The 25,461-nt window shown below is 33.3% G+C and overlaps 1 protein-coding gene across 8 annotated transcripts in view; it reads left to right on the top strand.

The window, feature by feature from the left end:
- Positions 1-25,461, top strand: part of AKAP9 (A-kinase anchoring protein 9) — a 168,499-nt gene that overhangs the window by 96,281 nt on the left and 46,757 nt on the right. For 4 of the 8 annotated variants that reach the window (XM_014553317.2, XM_032484009.1, XM_032484011.1 and 1 more), the window contains 4 exons: positions 1,032-1,172; positions 1,663-1,772; positions 4,265-4,470; positions 10,947-11,179. In XM_014553317.2, coding sequence (XP_014408803.2) covers positions 1,032-1,172; positions 1,663-1,772; positions 4,265-4,470; positions 10,947-11,179 — 690 coding nt within the window. The remainder of the gene's footprint in view (positions 1-1,031; positions 1,173-1,662; positions 1,773-4,264; positions 4,471-10,946; positions 11,180-25,461) is intronic. The other 4 variants (XM_006177783.3, XM_014553313.2, XM_032484008.1 and 1 more) reach the window with 2 other exon arrangements.

Raw genomic sequence — 25,461 nt, 5'->3', positions numbered from 1 at the left:
ATACTTTTAAAGTCAAAATTATTGCCAAGATCTGAGCATATACAAATATTTAACAGATTTCACAAGCACAGCAGCCTTAGATCTTGTTAGGGTCACCTAACTCAACCTTGGATTGCATTATCTTTCTACCATTTGATTTTTCTGCCATTAAAGGCACTGGAAAAGTGGTCACAAGGTTATTTGTTTGCTTTTAATCATTTAATTGATGCTACATGGCAAAAGTACAAAGAAATTTAGGAAATTCTTTGTGCTGAGGTGCAGTTGGTATTCAGTTTAAACATATTTATATATAGTTTTGTGAGTCCACCAATTAGCATCTCCAAAGTTTACCTTTATCTATCTTTAATCTGTCTTTTTAATCATGAATGGAAATCTGAAGTAGTATGTTTCTGGAATTTTCTCCAAGGAAACATCTCTTCTTGATTTGAGAAATGCAAATTTACATAATGCTCTTACCACTTTCTTGACTAAATTTACATACTTGGTATTTGGGAGCTGAATTCTTATCAATTGCTGTATGTAATATACTCACAAAATCATTGTAGAAAAGCAAGAAGTAGTTCTGTAAAAGTTCTTATGAAAAGAAAGCTATTCAATTTATTTTGAAAAGATAGGCTAAAATAAGGGATAAGAAATAGAGAACTCTTGAAATACAGTTTCAGATATAGAGTAATATGAAAATTGGGTCGGGAACATTAAACATATCATTTGGAAAAATTAATTTTGCTTTTCTTCATTGCCTTTTGTGAATTTAAACTTCTGGATTTTTCAATGCAAAATTGGCATATAATAATACTGTTAGTTGAGCAACACAAATTCCTGAATATTTAGACCTAATTAGCTTTTTTTTATAAGTTTCAAATTTTGCATTGAACTTTATTATACATGCTTTTAACCCCTAATCATGGAATACAAATCAGGGTAGAACCAAAGCCTGTTGGTTCTAGGGGTTTAAAAGAAATCTGCTTAATATTCCTGCTTTCTCCTTCTATCGCAAACAATATTCTCTCATGACCTTTTTTCTTATTTAGAGATCCTCAATAGATAATGAAAACCTGGTTTCAGAGAGAGAGAGGGTGCTTTTAGAGGAGCTGGAAGCACTAAAGCAGCTGTCTCTAGCTGGAAGAGAGAAGCTGTGTTGTGAGCTGCGCAACAGCAGTACGCAAACACAGGTAGTATGGACTTTGGCCCATCTAGGAGCAATGGATCAACAATGCAGTAGGATCTGTGTGTCTTTGTTGTTGGTGTGAAATGTATTTTTTTATAGATATGAGCTTAACATATTTGTAATTGTGAACATGTAAGGTAGGTGGAGCCAAGATGCCTTACATTCCATTTAAGGTAATTTGAATCTTGACAGTGGGTTAGGAGCAACTGTTGTTTCACCAAAGAGCCGAGTAACTTAACAGACTTGTCACATTATAGTATGCTTTATCTTGAACCCATTAATATTTTTTTCATCTTTGCACCAGACTGTTTTATCTTTTTTGATAATGCTAATCTCTTGATAAAATATAGTTAAATATTATTTCAAACAGTATCTGTTTTGCACGCAGAGGTTCTGTTTCACCTTGTAATAATATAGAAGAATGTCACACTATTTCCAAGATGACGGGTTTTCTTTCTGTCTTGTCCTCTCTGCCTTTACACAAACTTAAACAGAATGAAAGTGAAAATCAAGAGGTTGAGGAACAGTCCTTTAAAGAAAAGGAATTGGACAGAAAACCTGAAGAGGTGCCTCCTGAAATTCTGTCCAATGAAAGGTATACAGAGTATGTATTTTTTCCAAGCAAAGTGAATTTAAATAATTGTTTCAGTGCTATTAACTTTATTTGTCCTTACTTTTATTTTGTACATTTATTTGTTCGTTGTACTCTGTATGTAAAGAATGATCATTTTTGATCATTAAATAGACGAATTTTTAAAAATCATTTGTATATAGAGTAACTTTATTGGATATTGATCATATACTTAAGTCAGTAAATGGTAGACATTATTTGGTTATTGAACCTTTCTTAATTTAATTTTATTCTTTAATTTTATTCTGTTCAGATGCCATTTTTTTATTCAAAAAACAAAGTTGTGCTTGTGAGTTTATCCCTTCACTGTGTGGACATACAGTTAGTGTAAACCACCCCCTGGTTTGTTTATGATGAGAAAAAATAATTAAATGTGATAGTCTACACTTAGCTTCTTTCATTCACTTACTGCATAACATATGAGAACTTTTAATCCGTACCCCATTTTCATGGAGGAATAAATTAATGATCTGATGTTAACAAAAATTTCCCTTAGTTTGATTTTGTACAGGTTAATAGAAAAAGGAAAATAGTTACCCACATTAATATTAAGAACTTTAATTACAATATTTTAAAGTTTGTTTTGTTCAAATGAAAATAATTTCTTTAATTTTAAATTAAAACTAATATCTACTAACTTAATTTCCTCCTTTTCCAATTTCTGTGACTGTCATCCCTCTGTGTCCTCCTAACCTCCTTCCTCAGCTTGCATGGAGGAATTTGGCCCCTAAGATTTTGGCTTCCCCATTGGATCATCAGTATGGAACACAGTCAGTATGGAACTCAAACAAGAAAGACAGTGTATGAAAATTAGAGTTACCACAGCAATATAAAATAAACAAAATGTTTATTTTATATTATTTATCTCCAGTTGATATACTTTTAAAATTATACAGTGTTTAGTTTTTAGGAATTTTTTAGTGAGTGCTGATAAATGAGTATTCCTATTTATTGTGTTTTAACATCATATTAATTTTAATCATTTCTCTTATGTAGATGTATTTTCAGATTATCCTAGTCCTGGAGTGTTTGGAGCTTGACCAAAACCTCAGAAACAGTTAAAGAAATAAACCCTTATTTACTTCCTACTAACTAAATTATTTAGACTTTTATTTTTATTATCCTTGCTTATGTAAGCAGAGAACTTGATCTAGGTATAAAAATAGAACTGTCTTTTTCACTTGACAAATGCTGAAGGAAAACTGTTCCATTTATTACCTTGTCTTAAAATAGTTATCCTTTGTGCCTGTGAAAACAGATACTCTTTAACCTGCTTATTGCTGATCTCCAACAATGTGAGATTGAAAGAGGAACTGTTTTAAGCAGAGGACCTTTACTGTGAAAGTCTCTTATTTTGTCTTCATGTATTGAATATATAATTTGCTGCTGTAATATCATTTTTGAATTAAGCTGTTAGGACAAGAGAGTTATTTAGTTATTAGAAAGATTAATTAGATAACCTTCTGAATCACCCTTTATGGAAGTCTGTTTCTTGACATGTGAAGATGTTTGTGTTAAGCAAAAAAGAAAGCATACAAAAACACTTTGTCCAAGACCATCCCATTTTTGTTTTTTAAATATATACATTTATGAGAGAGGGGGAGGAAATGTCTAGAAGGATAGGCGTTAAAATGTTAACAGTGATTATCTCTGAGTACTAAGATATTTTGCTGGGTCGTTAGGAATATTTTCTAATTTTTAAAAGTAAGAATGTCACTTGTCTTGTAAAGAGATGCACTATTAATTCCATTTGGTTGAAAATAGGTTCCTTCTGTTGGCTGAAATGAGTACAGTATATGTAACAAGAAATTTCTGTCTCTGGAGCAAATATTCCCTCTGGTTTTGGCAGATAGGGAAATTGTACTGTCGACCTTTTTTAAAGCAGATCTCTGCCCCCCCCCCTTTTTTTTTAAATTAATCATATAGACCATCACCATTAAGCAATAGAAATACTGACACATTTTTTTCTGTTGGTATTTTAAAATTATATTTTAAGATTGTATTTTAAAATATACTGTTTGACCTATACAAAGATTAAATGTAAAACATAAAGAGTAACCATGAATGGTATTAACTAGCTCAATAACTTGCATATGCTTAGGTTCTGCCATAATTTTTAAAACTGAGTTTTTTCATCTCTCTGAAATTTTCTTCTATTCTGGAACCTCTGGCGTAAAACTTTAGTTATTTGATTTCTTTCAGGTCAACAAAACGTTGCACATTTTTAGAAAATATTATAGTTCACTTAATGACCAAAATTTTTCAGAAGAAAACAAATTTTATAATTATAAAATAAATTGAATACAAAAAAGCACTTCATTTTAAGTGCCATTATATATTATTTTAATAGTCACATGAAATTTTTTTAAGTCAAATATTTTGTAGTGTATTTTTTGCAGAACATAACTGAAGTGTTTGCTTTAAAAGGATTAAACATTTTAATAAATGTTTCCTTATCTATACAGGTATGCACTCCAGAAAGCTAATAACAGACTTCTGAAGATCCTCTTAGAAGTTGTAAAGACAACAGCAGCTGTTGAAGAAACAATTGGTCGCCATGTCCTTGGTATTCTAGATAGATCTAGTAAAGGCCAGTCGTCTGCCAGCCTGATTTGGAGGTCAGAAGCAGAGAAACCAATAAAGTCATGTGTCCACGAAGAACATACAGGAGGTACCAATTTTATATGCTGTTGAAATTATCATCATCTTCAGTAAATCTTGCTGAATTCAAGGCACTTTACTATATGTTGGAAACACAGAAGAGAAAATATTAAAGTATTTTCCAATAAAAAGACCTCCAAACACAAAAACACTAAAGCCACTGTTCTCAAAATACCATTGTTGTTAAGCATTTGCAAGTGGGTGTCTTAGAGTTGTCATTACACATACATAGGCTTATTACTATGCTACATAAACCAAAGGCTATTTAATTTCTCCACCAATAAAAAGTAAAGTCCACATGACCACTCAGGACACTTACCAATATCCATAAGGTATAGGCAATGTCCTGAAACCACCCTGTAAATTAAGGAAAGCTTAGAAATAAAGAGCTTTTCATAATCAAGTTTTCACATACCTGTTGAGATGGTGAAAAGGAAGTCTTTATAAGAAATCCAAGGTTTGAGCTTATCTTTGGACTGTCCTCTGCTAGGTCCTTTTTTCCTTTTGGAGAAGCGGATGTTTGCATATCCACGAGTTAGATCCTAACATGACATGACCTGTTTTCCCAGCTCTCTTTTCTAGCTGTGTGGGTTGGGCTCTTCTTTGAATTCCTTATTGTCACATTGCTGACCTTACAGTCTCTCTTGCTTTTTCAATTCATCATTCCTTGCTGGAGAGGGAATCAGAAAATCAAAAGTGGAAAAAGTTTTTGTCAGATAGAGGAAAATAGGGTCTGGAAACTTCAACTATGAGATCAAGGCCTTCCTTCACTACCATTCCATGCCCAACAACTTCTCCCCAGCTGGAGACCAGTCATCTTAAGAATAAAAATGCCAGTTTATGCAGTTTTGGAGAGCATTCTGTTTGTTAAGTTTCATGTGGAGAAATGAGAAGAAATTATCCCACTTAGAGAAGATTTACCTAGTTACAGTTTGACCAATAGCATTTTTCTAAGTGCAGAGAAAAACTTGATTTGAAATTTTAAGTAAAATTGACTTTAAAAACCTGTTGATTTCAAAGATAATTTTTAAAACTGCTTTCAGTAAAGTAAGAGCTCAAATAATACTGTAATTTTAAACTTCCCTACAAACTGGTTCTTTTCAAACTTTGTAGAAGTATTTTCTTTAATTTCTTGGTTAAGCTCTCAATCAAGGGCTGTACTTTTGCATATGGATCTTGATGTATAGAAAAGCATTAGGTAATATTTTCTTGGTCCCATTGTGAAAGTGTTTATCATATTATGCTTTTTTTAAAAAGCAAGTATTTCATTAACCAGTTTCACTTAACCATTTGGGAAAGGGGACATCTTTGCTCTTCTACAGGTGAGACCTGCTCCATATTCAAAAGACACTTGGAGGGGAGAGTATAGCTCAAGTGGTAGAGCACATGTTTAGCATGCACAAGGTCCTGGGTTCAATCCCCAGTACCTCCTCTAAGAATAAATAGATAAACCTAATTACCACCCCCCAACAAAAAAAGTTAAAAAAAAAAAAAAAAGACACTCAGGAATGTTGTCGGTTACAAAAATACTTTGTGCTTTTTTTGTTGGCAGGTCTCTTAGACATTTCTCAAAGTTGTTGCTGAAGATTTCAGCAAATGACATACCTTAAAAGACCACAAACTCACTTCCAGAGCAGTGTTCCCATACTTATGAAAAGGAATAAATTGGTAATTTAATTCAAGCATAGAGGGTTATATTTATGTTCTTTTTCTATGAGAAAGCAGACTCAAAAGGACATCTGATCTACTAGCCTGCTTTCTTGCATGCCTGCATCTGAATCTCTCATCATAGATTAAATATGTCTCTATCCTATTTTGAGATATCTAACAATAGAGTCATTTTAAAATTATAAGCAGTTTTATCAGTTCAATTCTACAGATATTTATTGAGCAATTTCTTTTTGCTCTCTGCTTTACAATTCACAGTCTAGTGAAAGAGGCACTGAAATTCCAATTCATGGCAAAATAAAATCATGTTACTTAATATTTTAATACCACTATATATATATTTGAATCAAGCCTTTTAAAAAAATTTATTTAACTGTTAATGGATACTGAAAATAATATTAAGATCCAAGAGGAAAAATTAAACCCACAGTTAAAAAATATAGTATAAAGAATATTAAAGCAGAGATAAGAATTTTGGTGGTATTAGCATCATTGATTATAATGTGCATTTTCCATTTAATTACTCAGTTTTTATGTTTTTGAACGTGGCAATGATGTGTTAGTCTTACTAACAAAATTAGGATGACCCCTAATACTATTTGGAGACTCTTAGATACAATTTTCATCTTGAAGGAAATACTGAATTAATAGAATTTATAATTTATAACTTTGAATTTGCTGATAAAGTTTGAAGAAAACATTGTCTTTAAAATATTAACACTGTTCCATATGTAAGAATTTTTCTGGATGTTTCTTCATATTTTTAATGGAAGTAGTATTGTAAAAACTAAAATGAACTTTTGAATTATTTATTATATGTCTTATTTAATGTAATGGAAAAAGTTAAGTCCAAATCTGAATATGAAGCAACTTTTTGCTTTTCAGTTTTTAACATACAGCTTTCTGTTGCATATAATAGCACTTGTAATCTGTTTTCAGCCTTCAAGTCAACTTGTTTAGATTTTAAGCATGTGTGGACTTGTTAACTCTCTAAAAAAATAAATAATTGACTTGCTAATGTTTGCTTCCTCATAAGAATAACCTAGTTTATGAAACTGAAGGGAAATTTGAGCCAAGGTGAAATCACTTGAACTTCAGTGAATATTAGATTTGTTCATAAAAATGAATTCCCCCAGGATGTGTCTAAAGAAATTGTCCTGTAGGCCTGTACTGTGATGGTTCAGAGATAAAATGCTTTTACCTGTCCTTTAGGAGGCCAGGGACTGAATCTCATTTGCTGCAGCTTTTATTTGGAGCAGTGTGATGTTACAAAAAGAATGCTGGATTAATGAGGTGGTCTTTGATTCTTGTTCTAGTTTGCTGTGACCTTGGGCAAATCTCAGCCTCCTGGGGCTTCAGTTAAGTTTACTCACCTGTCACATATGAGAGTCAGACTAGAGTCAGTGGTTTCCAGTTGGAGCCCTAGAAACCTTCAGGCCATTGGAGCAGGGGAATGCAGTGTCATATCACCCTTCCTAAACTGAGAAGCTTATAGTTATCTATATGGAATGAACATGCTATGATCCATAAAATAAACGACTAAAGAATTTTTGAATAACCATCATCTGCCATACTTAAGACACAAGTCTGAGTGTCTCACCAATCTGAAATCATGTTTCTGTTCATGAAACTGGTCATTCTGAGATTTCTATTGGCGTTTAATGAAATTGCCCTGCCAGTTTATATTTTTCTTTGATTTTTGTCCTGCCAAAGACTTGTTATTATAAATACAGTGTAAGTTTGATGCTGTTCTCATTCCTTTATTTCATTAGAATAAACAAAAAAAGTCCTATTTCTTCATTGGAATGTACTCAGATTATTTTTGTTTGTTTGTATCTTCAAAATGTTGTCAATCAAATATATTAAGCTGGTTGACATCTTTATCTTTTCTAGGTACTCTAATGTTTATTTTTTCATTAGCCATTAAAAATTTAACATTCAGAATCTTTATATAAGCCATTTTATTTTATATATCCTTTGTATTTTGTGTTTGAGATTTGCTTCCATGTAATAAATAGTACCTTCAGTTTTTTCCTCACCGTTGATTTCTTCTCTGCACCCTAAAACATGCTGATATCTCATAATACAGAAAAGAAAAACATTAGTTTTTCTCAGCTTTGCTCCCCCTTTAAGGTAAACCTCAACAATCTATGAGAGATTAGACCAGTTCCTGCTTCCACCAGCTTTGGTCTCTGTTTCTACGGTACCGAAGCTACTCTCTCTAAGGACAAACATGATCTCGCAATTGTCAACTCCAGTGGTATCTTCTGAGTCCTTGTCCTGTTTGACTTTCTAGACAAATAACAATATTGAAATCTTTCCCTTTTTGAAACATTCTCTTCTTTTGTCTGAGAGCATCTCTCCCCTGTCTTTTTTTAATTTTTTTAAATAGGTTCTTTTTTTGACTTATTCTGTGTAGGGACTCCAACTGTGTTTGTCCTTCCCTCACTAAATATTGCTCCCAAAACAAATATGTCCAATTCCAAAGTTTGATTCTCACTTTCTACAAATGATTCCTAAGTCTCTGCCGACCCAAATTTCTAAAAGTTGATTTCTCTTCCATATAGCTCATTACTACTTCAGATTCCTCATTTTTCATGCTTACTCTGTACATTTTCTCCTGATTTTAGAGTATTTTCTTAATGACTCTTCTATCTAAGCTGGAAACCGAGAGTCATCTTTTACTACTTCTCTTTCTTCCTTGTCTTATACATTCAGTCTTTTCCAACCTTGGCCTAGACTCCATCCATCTTACTTAATGTCCTTAACACTTCTTATCCTGGCATTTGAAATAGCATTCTAACCAGACTTTTCTCCTCAAACCCTTCCTCTGCATTGCTACAGTTTACTTCTTGATTCATGTATTTGATGTTACCTTCCAGCTCCGAAATTTACTTCCTCATAATTTCTAATAAAACCCCACATTACTATAAAATGTAAGGGCTTTCACAACTTGGATCCAGCCTACCTTCTAGCTACCTTGTTTCAGCTCTGTCCCCTGCCTTATCCTTACTTCTCCACATACTTTCATCTCATAGAGCCTTGACTTCTCATCATATTGCATCATGTTCTCTTTCCTAAGATTTGTCAAATACTCTTTGTCCATTAAAAGAAAATGTTCCTAGAATGCATTTAATTTCTCAGATAAAAATGCTATATAACATAGGTATTTTTAGCTTTTTTTTAACACCAATTATGAACTGTTAATACTTTTTGCTTCTGTAGCTTCATCAAAAATTTATTTATTTTCTAGACTGCATAATTTAGTGACTTTGTAATATACATTGTATTGTACTGTATCTGAACTTATTTTGAATTCTAAGGTCATTTTGAACTCATGTCTAAAGTATTAATCCCTATTATCAGGACATTCCATTTTGAATATATGGAATAATATAAGTAAATACTAGTTTAGTTGTTTTTTAATTTTGAGAATAAAAATACAAAATGAAAATTGTATTAGCTGTTATACTAAGAATTAGATAAACCTATGTAATAGCAAACATTTAAAATCTTTTTCTAGAATGCAGTTTGGATTCTTCAGCCAGTGACATACAGAGAACATGCTTAGTGAATATTGAATCACGCTGAATTTGAATCCTCTATCTGAAACTGCATCTGATGTCATTACTACATTAGATTGAGAGACCTCCATATGGCACTATCTTCTTTAGCAAGACATCTTAGTAAATAGCTCTTACTCTCCTGGGTGACTGTGTCAAACTCAAAATTTATTCCAAGTACTTTGGAAATTAAAGTTTCCTCGGCTTTTAATTTGTCAACTCTGTAGAGTTACTGATAAGATGTATGTACTACTTGTAATAAAAGAATAGGTAATTCCTGTTTCAGGAAGTTTCATTGTTCGGTTGTAACATGCTGCCACAGATGAGAACTGTATTCCATGGCAGTAATGAATAACAGTTTCAGTTTAGAGAAAACACTTCTAAAGCTTTATCTTCTGCCCATGTAAATTCAGTTTTCTTTACATAAGATAAAAGAATAGTGTGGGTACCTAAGTCCATATTTAAAATCCTAACTGCCTATTAGTCTAACCTCTTCCCGGTATACTTATTACAAAAATTGCAAACTACAAAATGATCTTAAGTCTCTTATTGCCTAGCTGAACAGGTAATACTGCCCAGGATAGTGCTCAGAAATCCAAGGGTCTACTCTAGACAAAGTCAAGCACTTTTATCCTTCCATACATCTGGAATATCCCATTGCACAATGTTTTTCTTTTCATGTTGTTATGTGTTTTTTTCATTACACTGTGTGTAATGACCTTGAGGATAGGAACCAGGTCTTGCCACCTGTGTGTCTCCATTACTTAGTATTTAGTGGACATTTAGGAAATACCTGTCGAAAGGTGTTTCAAAATTTTTTTAACAAATTAAAAATAATACGGGGAGGGTATGGCTCAGTTGTAGAGCATGTGCTTAACAGGCACAAAGTCCTGGGTTCAATCCCCAGTACCTCCATTAAAATGAATAAATAAATAAACCTAATTACCTACCCCCCCAAATTTTTTTCTTTAAATGAAAAAATTTTTTTAAATAAATTAAAAGTACTGACTATCCCATGTATTAATTTATGCAAAGCTCTATTGGCATAGCATTATTCTTCCCATTTTTATACCTGGTAGGTTATCAAATAATATTACATTCTGTATTTGCCTATTTTATGTTTTGTTGCAAAGTTATTAAGAGACCTTGTGGTTCCAGTGATTTCAAGTTTTAATTTGATTTTATTTTGTAACTTTTTAAAAACTATAATTATTAAGTATAATTGATTCGTACCTTTAAAATAATGTTATTCTAGTTACAGATGATTCTGTACCCTCTTATTCTGGAAGTGATATACCAAGAAGTGACAGTAGCATATGGTCAAAAGTAACTGAGGAAGGAACGGAGCTATCACAGCGGCTTATGAGGAGTGGTTTTGCTGGAACTGAAATAGACCCTGAAAATGAAGACCTTATGCTGAATATTAGCTCTCGACTACAAGCAGCAGTTGAAAAACTCCTAGAAGCCATAAGTGAAACTAGTAATCAGGTAACCTCCTTATATTGCTAATATGTACTGAGTTTAAAGTATTTCTTTCAAACCAGGGAATGACAACTAAATTTTTTCTCTCTACTGTCTCACAAAAATTTAATTTTGGTCCCCTTTATTTATTTTTTTTAATTAAAAAATTTTTTTTAATTGAAGTATACTCAGTTTACAATATTGTGTCAATTTCTGGTGTACAGGATGTTTCAATCATACATGCACATATATATATTCCTTTTCATATTCTTTTTCATTACAGATTACTGCAAGATATTGAATATAGTTCCCATGTGTTATACAGTAGGAGTTTGTTGTTTATCTGTTTTATATATAGTAGTTAGTATCTGCAAATCTCAAACTCCCAATTTAGTCTCCTCTGATAACCATAAGTTTTTCATGTCCATGACTCTGTTTCTGTTTTCTAAAGAAGTTTATTTGTGTCTTTTATTTATTTTTTTAGATTCCACATATGAGTGATACCATATGGTAGTTTTTTTTTATCTTTTCTGGCTTACTTCACTTAGTATCATAATCTCCAGGTCCATCCATGTTGCTGTAAATGGCATTATTTTATTTTTTATGGCTGAGTAGTATTTCATTGTATACCGTAACTTCTTTATCCAGTTATCTGTCAGTGGACATTTAGGTTGTTTCCATGTCTTGGCTATTGTAAATAGTGCTGCTGTGAATACTGGGGTGCATGTATCTTTTCGAATTAGAATTCCCTCTGGATATATGCCCAGGAGTGGGGTTGCTGGATCCTATGGTAAGTCTATTTTTAGTTTTTTAAGGAATCTCCATATTGTTTTCCATAATGGCTGCACCAGACTACATTCCCACCAGCTGTGTAGGAGGGTTCCCTCTTCTCCACACCCTCTCCAGTATTTATCGTGGAAGATGATACCTTATTGTAGTTTTGATTTGCATTTCTCTGATAATTAATGATACTGAGCGTTTTTTTCACGTGCCTATTGATCATTTGTGTGCTATCATTATAGAATTACTTGTTTATGTCATCTGCGCATTTTTGGATTGGGTTGTTTGTTTTTTTGTTATTAAGTTGTATGAGTTGTTTATATATTCTGGAGATTAAGCCCTTGTCAGTCATATCGTTTGCAGGTATTTTCTCTCATTCTGTAGGCTTTTTGTTTTGTTTATGGTCTGCTTTGCAAAAGCTTATAAGTTTAATTAGGTCCCATTTGTTTATTTTTGTTTTCCTTTCTGTTTACCTGGGTAGACTGCCCTAGGAGAACATTGCTAAGATTTATGTCAGAAAATGTTTTGCCGATTTTTTCTTCTAGGAGGTTTAGTCTCTTGTCTTATATTTAAGTCTTTAAGCCATTTTGAGTTTATTTTTGTGTATGGTGTGAGGGAGTGTTCTAACTTCGTTGATTTACACATGGCTGTCCAACTTTCCCAACAACACTCGCTGAAGAGACTGTCTTTTCTCCATTGTATATTCTTGCCTCTTTTGTCAAAGATTAATTGACCATAAGTGTGTGTGTTTTTACTGGGCTCTCTTGTCAGTTCCATTGATCCATATGTCTGTTTTTGTGCCAGTACCACACTGTTTTGAATACTGTAGTTCTGTAGTGTTGCCTGAAGTCTGGGAGCGTTATTCCTCCAACTTTGTTCTTTTCCTTCAGTTATTTCTTTGGCAGTTCTGGGTCTTTTGTGGTTCCATATAGATTTTAGGATTATTTGTTCTAGTTCTCTGAAAAATGTCCTGGTTAATTTGATAGGGATCACATTAAGTTTGTAGATTGCTTTGGAGAGTATGGCCATTTTAATAGTATTAATTCTTCCAATCCAAGAACATGGGATATCTTTCCATTTCTTTAAGTCATTTTTAATTTCCTTAATCAGTGTTTTATAGTTCTCAGGGTATGAGTCTTTCACCTCCTTAGTCAGATTCATTTATAAGTATTTTTTTAATGTGATTTTTAAAGGGATTATTTCTTTTACTTTGCTTTTTTGATATTTCATTGTTAGTGTAAAGAAATGCAAATAATTTCTGTATGTTAATCTTGTATCCTGCTACCTTGTTGAATTGTTTTAACAGCTCTAGTAGTTCTTGTAAGGAGCCTTTAGGGTTGTCTATATATAGTACCACGTCATCTGTGTATACTGACAATTTTATGTCTTCTCTTCCAGTTTGGATCCCTTGTATTTCTTTTTCTTGTCTTATTGCTGTAGCTAGGACTTCCAAGACTATGTTGAATAGAAGTGGTCAGAGTGCGCATCTTGTTTGATTCCGTATTTTCTCAGGAAGGCTTTTAACTTTTGACAGTTGAATATTATGTTCGCTGTGGGTTTGTTATAAGTAGGTTTTATTATATTGAGATATGTTTCCTCTGTACCTGTGTTAGTAAGAGTTTTTATCATAAATAGGTCTTGAATTTTATCAAATGTTTTTTCTGCATCTGTTGAGATGATCATGTGCTTTTTGCACTTTCTTTTGTTGATGTGGTCTGTCACATTGATGTTTGCGTATGTTGAACCATCCTTGTGTCCCTGGGATGAATCCAACTTGATCATAGTGTAGTGATCTTTTTTATGTTGTTGGATTCTAATCAAACAACCATTAGTTTATCTATCAAAGGAACATCAGTTTGCTAATATTTTGCTGAGGAGTTTTGCATCTATGTTCATCAACAATATTGGCCTGTAACTTTCTTTTTTGGTACTGTCTTTTTCTGGTTTTGGTATCAGGGAGATGGTGGCTTTATAGAATAAGTTTGGGATTGTTCCCTCCTTCCTCTTCAATGTTTTGGAAGAGTTTTTTGTTTTTTTTGTTTGTTTGTTTGTTTGTTTTGTTTTTTTTTGGAAGAGTTTGAGAAGGATTGGTTCTTCTTTGCCTGTTTGGTAGAATTCCCTAGTGAAGCCGCCTCGTTCTGGACTTCTGTTTGCAGGGAGTTTTGTTTTTTTGTTTTTTTTTTTGTTGTTGTTGTTGTTTTTTATTGCTGATTCTATTTCACTTCTAGTGACTTGTCTGCTCAAATGCTGGTTCTTCTTGATTCTGTTTTGGTGGACTGTATGTTTCTAGAAACTTGTCGATTTCTTCTAGATTGTCCATTTTGTTGCCAGATAGGTGTTTATAGAATTCTCTTGTGGTTTTTTTGTACTTCTGTGGTGTTGATTATAATTTCTCCTCTTTCATTTTGTATTTTGTTTATTGTGTTCTCTCTCTCTTCTTAGTGAGCCTGGCCAGAGGCTTGTCAATTTTGTTTACTCTTTCAAAAAACCAGCTCTTGGTTTGATTGATTTTTTTCTGTTGTTTTTTTTAAATCTCTATTTTGTTTATTTCCTCCCTGATCCTTACTATTTCTTTCCTTCTGACTTTATGTTTTGTGTTTTCTTCTTTTTGTAATTCTTTTAGGTGGTGGTTTAGGCTGTTTATTCAAGATTGTCCTTGTGTTTCTTTAAGAAGGCCTGTATTGCTGTGAACTTCTCTCTTAGGACTGCCTTGTGTGCATCTCATAGATTTTGTGTGGTTGTGTTTCCATTGTCATTTGTCTCAAGGTATTTTTAAATTTCTTCTTTAATACCATCATTGGCCCATTGATTTTTTTTTTTTAGTAGCATGTTCTTTAGTCCCCATGCTGTTGTTTTTTTCTCATTTTTCTTTTTGTGATTGACTTCTAGCTTCATGCCATTGTGGTCAGAAAAGATGCTTGAAATAATTTGTATCCCCTTAAATTTGTTGAAGGCTTCTTTTGTGTCCAGATATGTGGTCTATCCTAGAGAATGTTCCATATGCATTTGATAAGAATGTATATTCTATTTGGAGGGGATGTAATTCCTGAAAATACCAACTAAGTCTTACTGTTCTATTGTATTGTTTAGTATCTCTGTTGCCTTATTGATTTTGAGACTGGAAGATCTGTCCAGTGATGTTAGTGGAGTGTTAAAGTCTCCTACTATTAATGTGTTCCCATCAGTTTCTCCCTTTATATCTGTTAGTATTTGTTTTATATATTTAGGTGCTCCTATATTAGGTACATATATTTTAACGAGTGTAATATCTTCGTCTTGTATTTCTCCTTCTATCGTTACATAGTGTTCTTCTTTATCTTTCTTTATGGCCTTTGTTTTCAGGTCATTTCCTGTCATTTCCATTTGCAAGAAATATCTTTTTCCATCCTGTCACTTTCATTCTGTGTGTGTCCTTCACCATAAAGTGGGTCTCTTGTATGCAGCATATTGTAGGCTCTTGTTTTATTATCCAGTCTGACATTCTGTGTCTTGATTAAAGCATTTAGTCCATTGACATATATGGTAATTATTGATGTGTGTTTATTGCTATTTTAAACTTTGTTTTCCTGTTGATTTTGTTTCTTTACATTTTGTTTTTCCTTTTGTGGTTTGATAATTTTCTTTTTGGTCTTTGTGACTCTGTTGTATGCTATTGATTTGTGTTACCCTGTTTTTCAAGTATGTTAACCCATTACTATTATCTGTTTGCTTTGGACTGGTAATCATATAGGCTCAAGCACAAACTAAAAAAGAACCAAAGAAAACTATGTATTTTTTGCTCTCCTCTCCCACATTTAATGATTTTGATGTTCTCTTTTACATCTTCATATTTTTTCTCTTGCTGTTCATTGTAGTTATTGCATTTCCAATTGTGGTTTTCTCTTTTTTTATAGATTCCTTTCTTTTTTTCTATTTAAGGAAGACCTTTCAATATTTTTTTAGACAAGCTTAATAAGCTTTCAGTTTTCGCTTATCTGTGAAAATGTTACAAAGACAACCAATACTGATACCAGTAGTCTTCTTTTTAAGTGGTAAGGGTTAATATAAGATGCTGACGGACTCTTCAGGTTTTAAAAGTCAGTGTTTTAATTTTCAGGTTTTCTGGATTCTTACACATTGCTCTTTTTTGATACCATAAGAGAATTTAACTTTACCATTGTATGAAATATTCCACTATAATATGTATTTACTTGAAAGAGTAGTATAAGGAATTTATAAAATAAACCTTGAGCTAGTCGAGTATGTCATACATAGTACCATAAAATATAACAAATCAAACCTACAGTTCCTTCATGTGATTTTTACATCCTTTTTACAAATATGATTTGATTACCTCATTTTACTATCTTGGTAGAAAAATTAGAGTGAAGGACAGTTTTCTACATTAAAGTATTGTTTTCATAGAACTTTTGAGGGTATATGCCATTATATTTATAGCTTAACTTGGAATTTGCTTTGTGAAATTTTTATACCCTGGATGGTAACTGTCTCTTAAGTTACTGTATGCAGAATTTTAAAAATTATATACTGCTTTAAAATGAAGGAAATTCACTTATTTTAAAAGTATTTAACTGTTAAATCATACTTGTCATGTTAATCAAATGAGTGCTTCATTGTCATCAGCTACAGGGCCAATATTATTAACATTTTCACTGATACCTTTATTCAGAGTAGTCTAGATCCATGTACTTTTCAAAAAAATTGAGAAGATAAAACTCTTATCTTTAATTTTTGTTGTATCTGGTGTCTGGCTTTCATTGATGCTGCTTTTTTAAAGAAATTATTCTGTGTGGTGTATTTCTACAATAGCAGTGACTATTGGATATAGCAAATTTGACAAGTACTTTTATATATTTTGTGTTTTAATGTCAGATTCATTTACTTCTAGGTTAATTTAGTGATTACACACCATTTCTTGAGTTTTCTTTCCTTTTTTTTTTAGTTTTTTTGGGGGGTGGCAGTAACTAGGTTGATTGATTTTTAATAGAAGTACTGAGGATTGAACCTAGGACCTCGTGCATACTAAGCATGCGCTCTACCGCTTGAGCTATACCCTCCCCTCCCCAAGTCATCTCTTGTTTAATGACCTTGGTAATATTCCTGAAAACTGATATTTTGTATATTTACTAGTAGAAAGGATGATTGTTTCCACAAACAACAATGGGGGTCCCATCTTTCACTAAAACCACAGTGAGTTATTCTGCATTGTCAACATCCTAAGTGCTACTAAGGAAATGGCACCGATTAAAACCAGCCTCAATTGTGTTACTAATTTAATATCACATTAAATTATACTCTTAGATCAAAGAATTTTAATGTTTACTGCATTTTTTTTAGGTCTCAGGTTCAGCCAACTTTATTTACACTCAGACATTGAAATTATGAATTTTATGTCATAATGTGAATTTCCATAAGTACAATTGAAAAATACGTATTTTCTACTAAGATTTACTATCCTTTAAAATCTTTGCTTTTTAAAATTAACATAAGCCCTGGTTCAGCTTTCTTTTAGAATACTTATGCATAAGCCACTTCAACAATATGCTGTTCTGCTGAGCGAATTAAGGTGCTTTAACTGTTGCTTTTCAGCCCATTTAAAGCTTGAATGTGGGTACTTCATAATTTTCCCTTTTATTATATGGAAGTTCTATGGTACAGATAATTCTATACTAAATTTCCACATGATTCTGCTTTTTTTCCCTTTTATGCTTATTTCAGCCTCATTAGTGTTTAATTTCTGTGACTTGTTATCTTTTATACCATGGAAACAACCGTTAATACTTTCCCTTTCTTGGCCACTATTAAATACTTTTGACCTGGATCTTGAGCACTGTTAATATAGCTGTTGCTTCTACCAGATACCTGTTGTAATTTATGGTTAATTTAGTTAGTGCAATATAATACTTGTCTTTTGACAAGCTCCATGGAAAATGGTAAATAAATCAGAAGTGAACAGTGGTTGGACTTGTTTGTACAGGCTACTAAAGAGAAACTTCCCCCATAATTCATTAATACTGTCAACAGACAAGTGTGGGATATCCACCTGAAACACAGTTTCCCAAGCTAAGATTAAAGCTCATCACATCTGGTGATGTGACCAGGTAGTGAGGTACAGTGGGAGCCTGATTATTCTCAGTTTGTTAAATATTAGAGCAGCAATGTGTTATCTAGCTTTTACTGTATTATTTTAGTTTAAATATCACTGAATAGATCACACAGATTTTGCCTAGAGCAGTAAGTAGTTCTCAAAGTGCAGTCTTTAAAGCAGCAACATAAGCATCACTAAGATTGTTCTAATGTAAGTTCTCAGTCCCCACCCCAGACCTACTGAATGATGAAGCCCAAGCAACCTGTGTTTTAACAAGTCCTTTACGTGATACTGGTACACACTGAAGTTTGAGAACCACTGATCTAGAAAATATTTTTATAATGTTCACATTATTCTAGCTGAATTTTGAAGTGTTCTACTAATACCTGTTATATAAAAGGTTGAAGTAGTTGTTTACATTTTATATAAAAATCAGAAATTTCTTAGAATTATATTTTAAGGCAGTGGGAATAGAGGCTTTGTAAAATCTTTCTTTAAATTTTGTTCAAGTACTACTCTGCCATGGAGAGATGTTTAAAGACGTTGACTGCTTCAGAATATTCTCATTAATAACTAAAATTATTTTGATCTTAATATTTTAACAGATTGATAGAAAATCATGTATAGTCCTCTTTTGTGAAATAACTAGTATTTCATTTTCCTTTTAATGTGTCATTATTTGGTTCTTCTTCATAATGGAATACTTCTCTTTTACCGTGATTTTTTTTTAACTTGTCATAAAAAAAATCTTAAACAGAACTGATACTGTTGTTATATCTTTTTTGCTTGCAGTGAAAGAGAAATTCAGGTAAATAGCTCTGCACGGGATACCCTGAGACTAGAAAAGAGAGCAGCATCTGACAGTTTAGAGTAGGGTGTGAACAAGTAAAGCTTATTGGAGGACTTGATGCTTTGAGATGAGTCATTCATCAAAATTTTTGAGCACCCACTCTATAACAGTTGCTCTTCTAGATATTGGAGGTACAGCACTGACAAAATGTACAAAGTCTTTGCTTTTACATAGCTTATAATATAATGGAGACCAATAATAAATAAACACGTAGTATGCCAGATGTTGATATCTGCAGTGAAGAAAAATATAATAGGGGAAGATAGGTGATGGGGGGAAGAGGACATTTTATATAGGAAAATTAAGGAAGGCATCTCTTATAATGTGATAGTCAAACATATGCCTTAAGAAACTATAGGAGACTGCCACATAAATAATTAGGGGAAGAATATTTCAGGCAAAGGAATAGTGAGGATAAGGCCCTGAGGTGGTCATGTGCTAGCTCTTTGTGTGGCCAACAAAGAGACCAGTGCAGTAGGAGCAAGGTGAGTGGAGAAAGTGCGGGAGATGGGGTCAGAGTGATACCTGGGAGCCAGATCACATGGAACTTGGAATTTAATTCTTAATGAGATGTGGAGTCATTGGGTACAATTTGTTAGCTTGTTATTTTGAAATAATTTTAGACTTAAAGAAAAGTTGCAAAAATAGTACCAAGGGTTCCCATGCGCTTTTCACTCAACTTCCCCTAATGTTAATATCTTGTGTAACCATACTATAATTGTCAAAATCTTAGAAGTTAAAACTAGTACAGTACTATGAACTACAAGCTATTTGGATTTTACCAATTTTCCGAGTAATGTCCTTTTCCTGTTCTAGGAGCTATTCCAGGATCCCATGTTGCATTTAGTTATATGGTCTTCATCTTCTCTAGTCTTTGTTAGTTCTTGAGTCTTCCTTTGTCTCTCATGACCTTGACACTTGAAAAGAACTGGCCAATTATTTTGTATAAGTTCCCTCAGTTTGAATTTGCCTGATATTTTCTCATGATTACTTGAAGTTTATGCTTTATTTTGACAGGAGTACCACAGAAATCATGTTCTCTTCTCTGTGTGTCAAATTGAAAGGCCCGTGTCTTGTTACTGGTGATGTTAATCTTGATTATTTGTGGTATCAGCTGGATTTCTCCACTGTGTTATTACCATTTTCCCTTTGTAGTTAATAAATATCTTGGGGGAGAGAGATAGTTTGTTAGTATGCAATATCCTATTTCTCTTTGAACTTCCACCCACTAATTTTATCATCATTGATAGATCTTGCCTGCACAGTTACTTATTGTGCTTTTCTAGTGGTGATTTTTCTGTTTTCTTCATTTCTTTATTTATTAATTGGAATTATTCTGTAAGAGCTGTTTATTCACTCACATTTTTATTTATTTATTTAACTAATCAGGCTCCATATGGACTTATGGCTGTTAATTTTTTCCAATGGATTTTAATCTAATACTATAGTAATTTATGTTCCAGCTTTGGCATTAACACCTCTTTCAGGTTGGCACTTGCACCCTTTTGAAGTGCTTACTCTTTAGATGCTTTTGCACTCTCAGAAGCTTCAGGCCCATCTTTTTTTTTCCCTGCCCCAGCCCTAGAATCAACCATTTCTCCAAGGAGTTCACATTCCTTTTACTGAAGAATGATATTTAGAATCCAAGATCTGGGTGCTAGATGTACTCATTGTTACTAAGATGTCATGGTCCTCTCAGCAGTTAGTTTGAAAATATATGTAGTATCTATATTTATTTCTATGTCTGTCTGTGTATATAGTAAAAACATAAGTTCATGCTGATACCTCCAGTTCCTATCTGGCACCACAGCATTCATTCTACCCTTTTCCCTTTCCTTTGTAACTTAGCTCTCCAACAGTGAGAAACCAGGCTCTCATGCTCTACAGTAGTTTCACTGATTTGTTAAGCCATATATACCCATAAAGTAATTTTGTAATTGTTAACCTTTACCCCTGTGAAAAACAAATTTACTAACTAGAGTATTTACATACAGTACTTTTTTGTCTTTAGTCTTAGAGTGTAGAATCAGAATACTGCTGTTTAGAGTATCTTAGGTTCTTTCCTTCCCCACCTCTTCAGTTTGGTTTTGTTGTTAATTTTTAATACAATTAGAATCATTTGTTACAATTATGATTTTGTTTTGGGTTCCCCTACATTCTGGTTAATTTTTTTAAATTTACATACAGTAAATTTTAGTTTGTATGTGGACAGTTCTTTTGGTTGTGACAGATGCATAGAGTTATTCATCTACCACCACACACATAATATAAAATAGTTTCATAACCCCAAAATTTCCTGGCTCTGCTCTGCTCTTTTATAGTCAGCTCCTCCTCCACCCCCTGCCCTTGACAACCACTGGTTGCTTTCCATTTCTATTGTTTTGACTTTTCCAGCGTGTCATAAATTCTTTTCGGTCTGGTTTCATTGTCTTAGCAAAGTGTATGTAAGATTCATCCATGTGTGTTAATAGTTTTTTTTTTTTTTTATAGCTGAGGAGTATTCCATTGTATGAATGCACCAATTTGTTTCTCCAGAGGATATACAGATTATTTCCAGCTTTGGGTTATTAGAGATTTTTCAGTAACTGACCTAACTTTCATTTTTCAAAAGGATCATTTTGACCACCTTGTTAAAAATAGACTAGGGGAATGGAGGCATGCAGGGCAGAAGCACAGAAACCATTTAGAGGACTTGCCCAGGCTTACAAGTTAGGTATAAGTTAGAATGTGAACTCAAGCAATCTGGCTTCAGTCTGTGCTGTTAATTGCCATTCCTTTGCCCTTAAAAATAAAAGGGAGTGAATCACTCTGTCAATTACTGCTGAAGGTAATATTACAGCCTGAGAAATGGATTTTGCAATCTGGGGAGTCATTGGTAACTACAAGAGCAGTTTTAGTGGAGTAATGGAAGTGAAAGCATAATTCAAGGGAAAATGAGAGGGAAAATCAGTCTTTCAAGTAAAGACTTAAAAGACAAGTAGAAACTAAGTGGGTAGACCAAGAAGAAAATTTATGGAAAAGGGAAGAGCATGTTGGTGTAAAGAGCATGATGTATGTGAGGACAGTGGACAGTTTTGTGTTGTAAACATCTGGGGTGGAATGTGGGAAACTGATAGAAGCTGAAAGTAGAGGGATAGCAGTGGTTAATCCACATAGCCCTTTGAGGGCTAAGTTAAGGAGTTCTAACTTTATGCTGAAAAGTATGGGGAGTCATTGAAATATGTTTGGTAGAAAATAGTAATATCAGATTTGTGTTTTAGAGAGATTCCTCTCGCAGCAGTGTGATGAGTGAATGGGCAGGAAAATAGAGGAGAGATGCTGAATTTGCAGAAATAGGAGGCTTAGACTATTCTAAGTGAGAAGGGATAGAAATCAAGTTAGGGCCAGAGGGAAGTGATTTAAAAACTATTAGGAAGTTGAGTTTGATAGAAGTTTGTGTGACATTAGATGTGGAGAATAAGGAAGAGGAGAGGAAACTACCTACACATGAATCCTTGACCAAGCAGGTTGTTGGTGTATTTCATTTACTGAGATAGGGGATTCAAAAGAAGTGAGTAATGAGTTCAGTTTTAGATAATCTGAGTTTGAAGTATATAGAAGGGGAAAAATATTCACTAGAGTGTGATGTTTGATGAGACTACATTAGAAGTTTTCATCACTTAAAGGTGTTTGAAGCTATGGTTTTGGGGAAGTTAACAGCTTATTTGTTGTATTGGTAGAATGCTGAAATTTATAAGAGAATAAAAATATGTAAGTCTGTAAAAGAGACTGAGGTGTAAGAGGAAAATCAAGAGAATAGTGTCATAAAAGCCAGATGAGAAGTGTTTTCCCCAGAGTGGCAGATACCATGGAAAGGTCATGGATGCTGAGAATTTGGTGTCCATTGAATATTGGAATATGAGTGTCATCAGTGACCTTAATGAGAACAGTCTCATGGAGTTGGTAGAGGAGGAATTCAAAATTAAGACAGGTAAAGAAATAGAGTTAAAAAAAGAGAGACAGCAATTTGATGACACCTGACTGTGAAGAGAACAGGAGAGCTCTAGCTGGAAAAGGGGAGAGTACTTTTTTTAAGGTTGGAATATTTGTATTGACTAGCAGTGGAGAAGTTGAAGATGCAGGACAGAGGGGATGGGCTTTGTTGAGCCAGATCATTGGGGTAAATGAGCATGGAATCCAGAACACAGGTGGAACGTATGGCCTTTGGATCAGAGACCTTGCTTCCTTGAAGATTGGAGAGATTATTGCTGGTGATAGTGGGCTTTTGTTTTGGGGTAGGGGAGGAGTTTCATTGAAAAGGCCTTGTAGTCTAAGTAAATGTTGTCAGATATTCAAGATTCTTACTTTCCTTTTTTTTTTCTTCTTTTTAATGGTATGTTTTTATATGTTATATAATTTTAATGAAAGAAACATGATTAAACTTTGTTTTAGTTTTAAGTTTGGGGGCTGCTTTAGGTTCCATAGATGTATCTTGCTTTAATAAAAGAATTAGTAAAAATTTTCTCTACTAATCATCAGAGTATCTGCCTTTATTACTTGATTTCATAATATCTGTTATAAGTATTTTACTTTCTGTATTTGATTTCACAAGTGATTTACCCAATGATATGTCCAAATCCACATAATAATACATTTATTGTGATGGATTTTACTTCTGCTGAGACAGGCTACCATAAATACATTCAGGCTTATATTCAACCTATAGCAGTTTCCTGTTGGTTGGGATAGCTTTTGTTATATGAGTAAAAGTGCTTAGAGACTGCTCTCAAGCCCTTAGAAGGGTAATCTCTTTAACATTGTCTTTACTTAGTACTTTCTTTGTGGTTCTGCAGAAAAGTTACCTTTGAGAAAGTGGTTTCAGATTCTTGATTGAATCAGGTAGAAACAGAAATCAGTCTGTTCTGTGGGAAATAGGCTTTCAGCAGTTAAAGTTTCCCACAGTGATCCAGAGGTACTGTTTAGAGCCATAGATTATTTTCTTCTAGTGCCTAAAGTAATCCGTTGCCAAATAATGAGTAAGGAATATACTCCTAGAGAATGATTTTTATTATAGGCAACTCTTATGAGTTTATTAATCATCATTTTTGAGAACAATGGAACCTTAAGCTACATTTCTATATTTTCTCAAAAAAAAAGAGACTTTTTGTGGTGGTGAGGATGAAATAATAGTAAGTTAAGATTTTGTTTTGTCATTGCTGTGTTTTAAACATAAACTGTAATTAAGTGTTGAAATGCATTAGCCATTAGGTGTTAGCCCTGGTGTACTTATTATAAGCACTGGTAAGGGCACTGTCAGGGTATTGTGTCCTTGATTAAGTCCCTCTATTAAATAACTTAGAAAAATAAAAAACAAATCAAAATATAAGAGAGAACGACAGAAGTGTTTTACAATTGGAGGGGAATATTTATGGGAAAAAAGATTAAATAGCTTGACATTGTACAATTAAAGTAAAGCTATTTTATTTGGGAAACATAACCCAGTACTACAAATTAATAGCCTTCAAATATACATTAAAATCTTGATTATCTGAAACCTAGGGATAATGAGCTAGCCTGGATAATTAAAAGGGTGTCCTAAAACTTGAAGTACTTTTATTTAGTTTTGATTGCAAAAAGTTTTATGTGCTTTCTAAAATTAAAAATATATAATTTGAATTATTCCAATTCAAAGTAATCTGTGTGAACATCTACATATATATAATATGCCACCAGTTAATAAACTGTTTTGGGAAGCATTATTTGCCCCATCCTGAGTTATCTTTACTGCTGTCTTGAGTCTTTTTCCCCTCCTAATTTTACTGTGTTTTCTTTGTGGTTAGTTTCTTAACCTTGAATCTATATTCCTAGTTATAAAGGGACCCCTTACTTACAGATTTTTGTTTTACATAGATAAATTCTGGTTTTACATGCTTTCTAAAATGGGGGGAAATAGACTATAATTTGAATTGTTTTAATTCAGAGTTACTTTTCTGAACATGAATTAATGTAATATGCCATCAGTTAATATACTATTATTACGAGGGCTGTTTGCCCCATTCTGAAATCACCTTAGTCTGCTGCTTTTTTGAGTTTGTTCCCACTTAGGTTTCTCTTTCTTTTCTGTGTAGTTAGTTCCTACCTTGACCTAAATGTTTCTATTTATAAAGGGATATGTTTTACTTTCAGGTCTTGTTTTTGCTTCAAATAAGAGAAACTGGACACCCGATAATCAGAACTGTAATTTGCAGAGGGAGCTGAGAAAGCATATTTTGAGAGGTATTTGATATGCTAAGCATGGGTCACACCAGTTCATAAAGCTGAGCCTCTAGCATATTGATGATTTGGTATCTGATGAAGCCCCAGTAAAGTGAGATTTAACTGCACCAGTGGTGAGGTTAGACCTTCATCTTATACAGATGTTGAGATGTCTTTACAACTTAACTGGAGACCTCACAAAAGAAGCCATAATAAACAGAAATTTGTCATTGGCTACTCCAGAATTGGAAGAGGCAGCTGCCCCTCCCCTACCCCAAACCGTATCCCTGTAGATTCTGGGCTTTCTGTAGAAAATCTCATTTTCTCTGCCCTAATTGTTTACTGACTATGAAGAGT

The sequence above is a fragment of the Camelus ferus genome, chromosome 7, assembly GCF_009834535.1.
Source record: "Camelus ferus isolate YT-003-E chromosome 7, BCGSAC_Cfer_1.0, whole genome shotgun sequence".
Classification (NCBI taxonomy): Eukaryota; Metazoa; Chordata; class Mammalia; order Artiodactyla; family Camelidae; genus Camelus; species Camelus ferus.
Note: the sequence above shows the minus strand (reverse complement) of the source record. Positions and strands in the feature narration are given on the sequence as shown.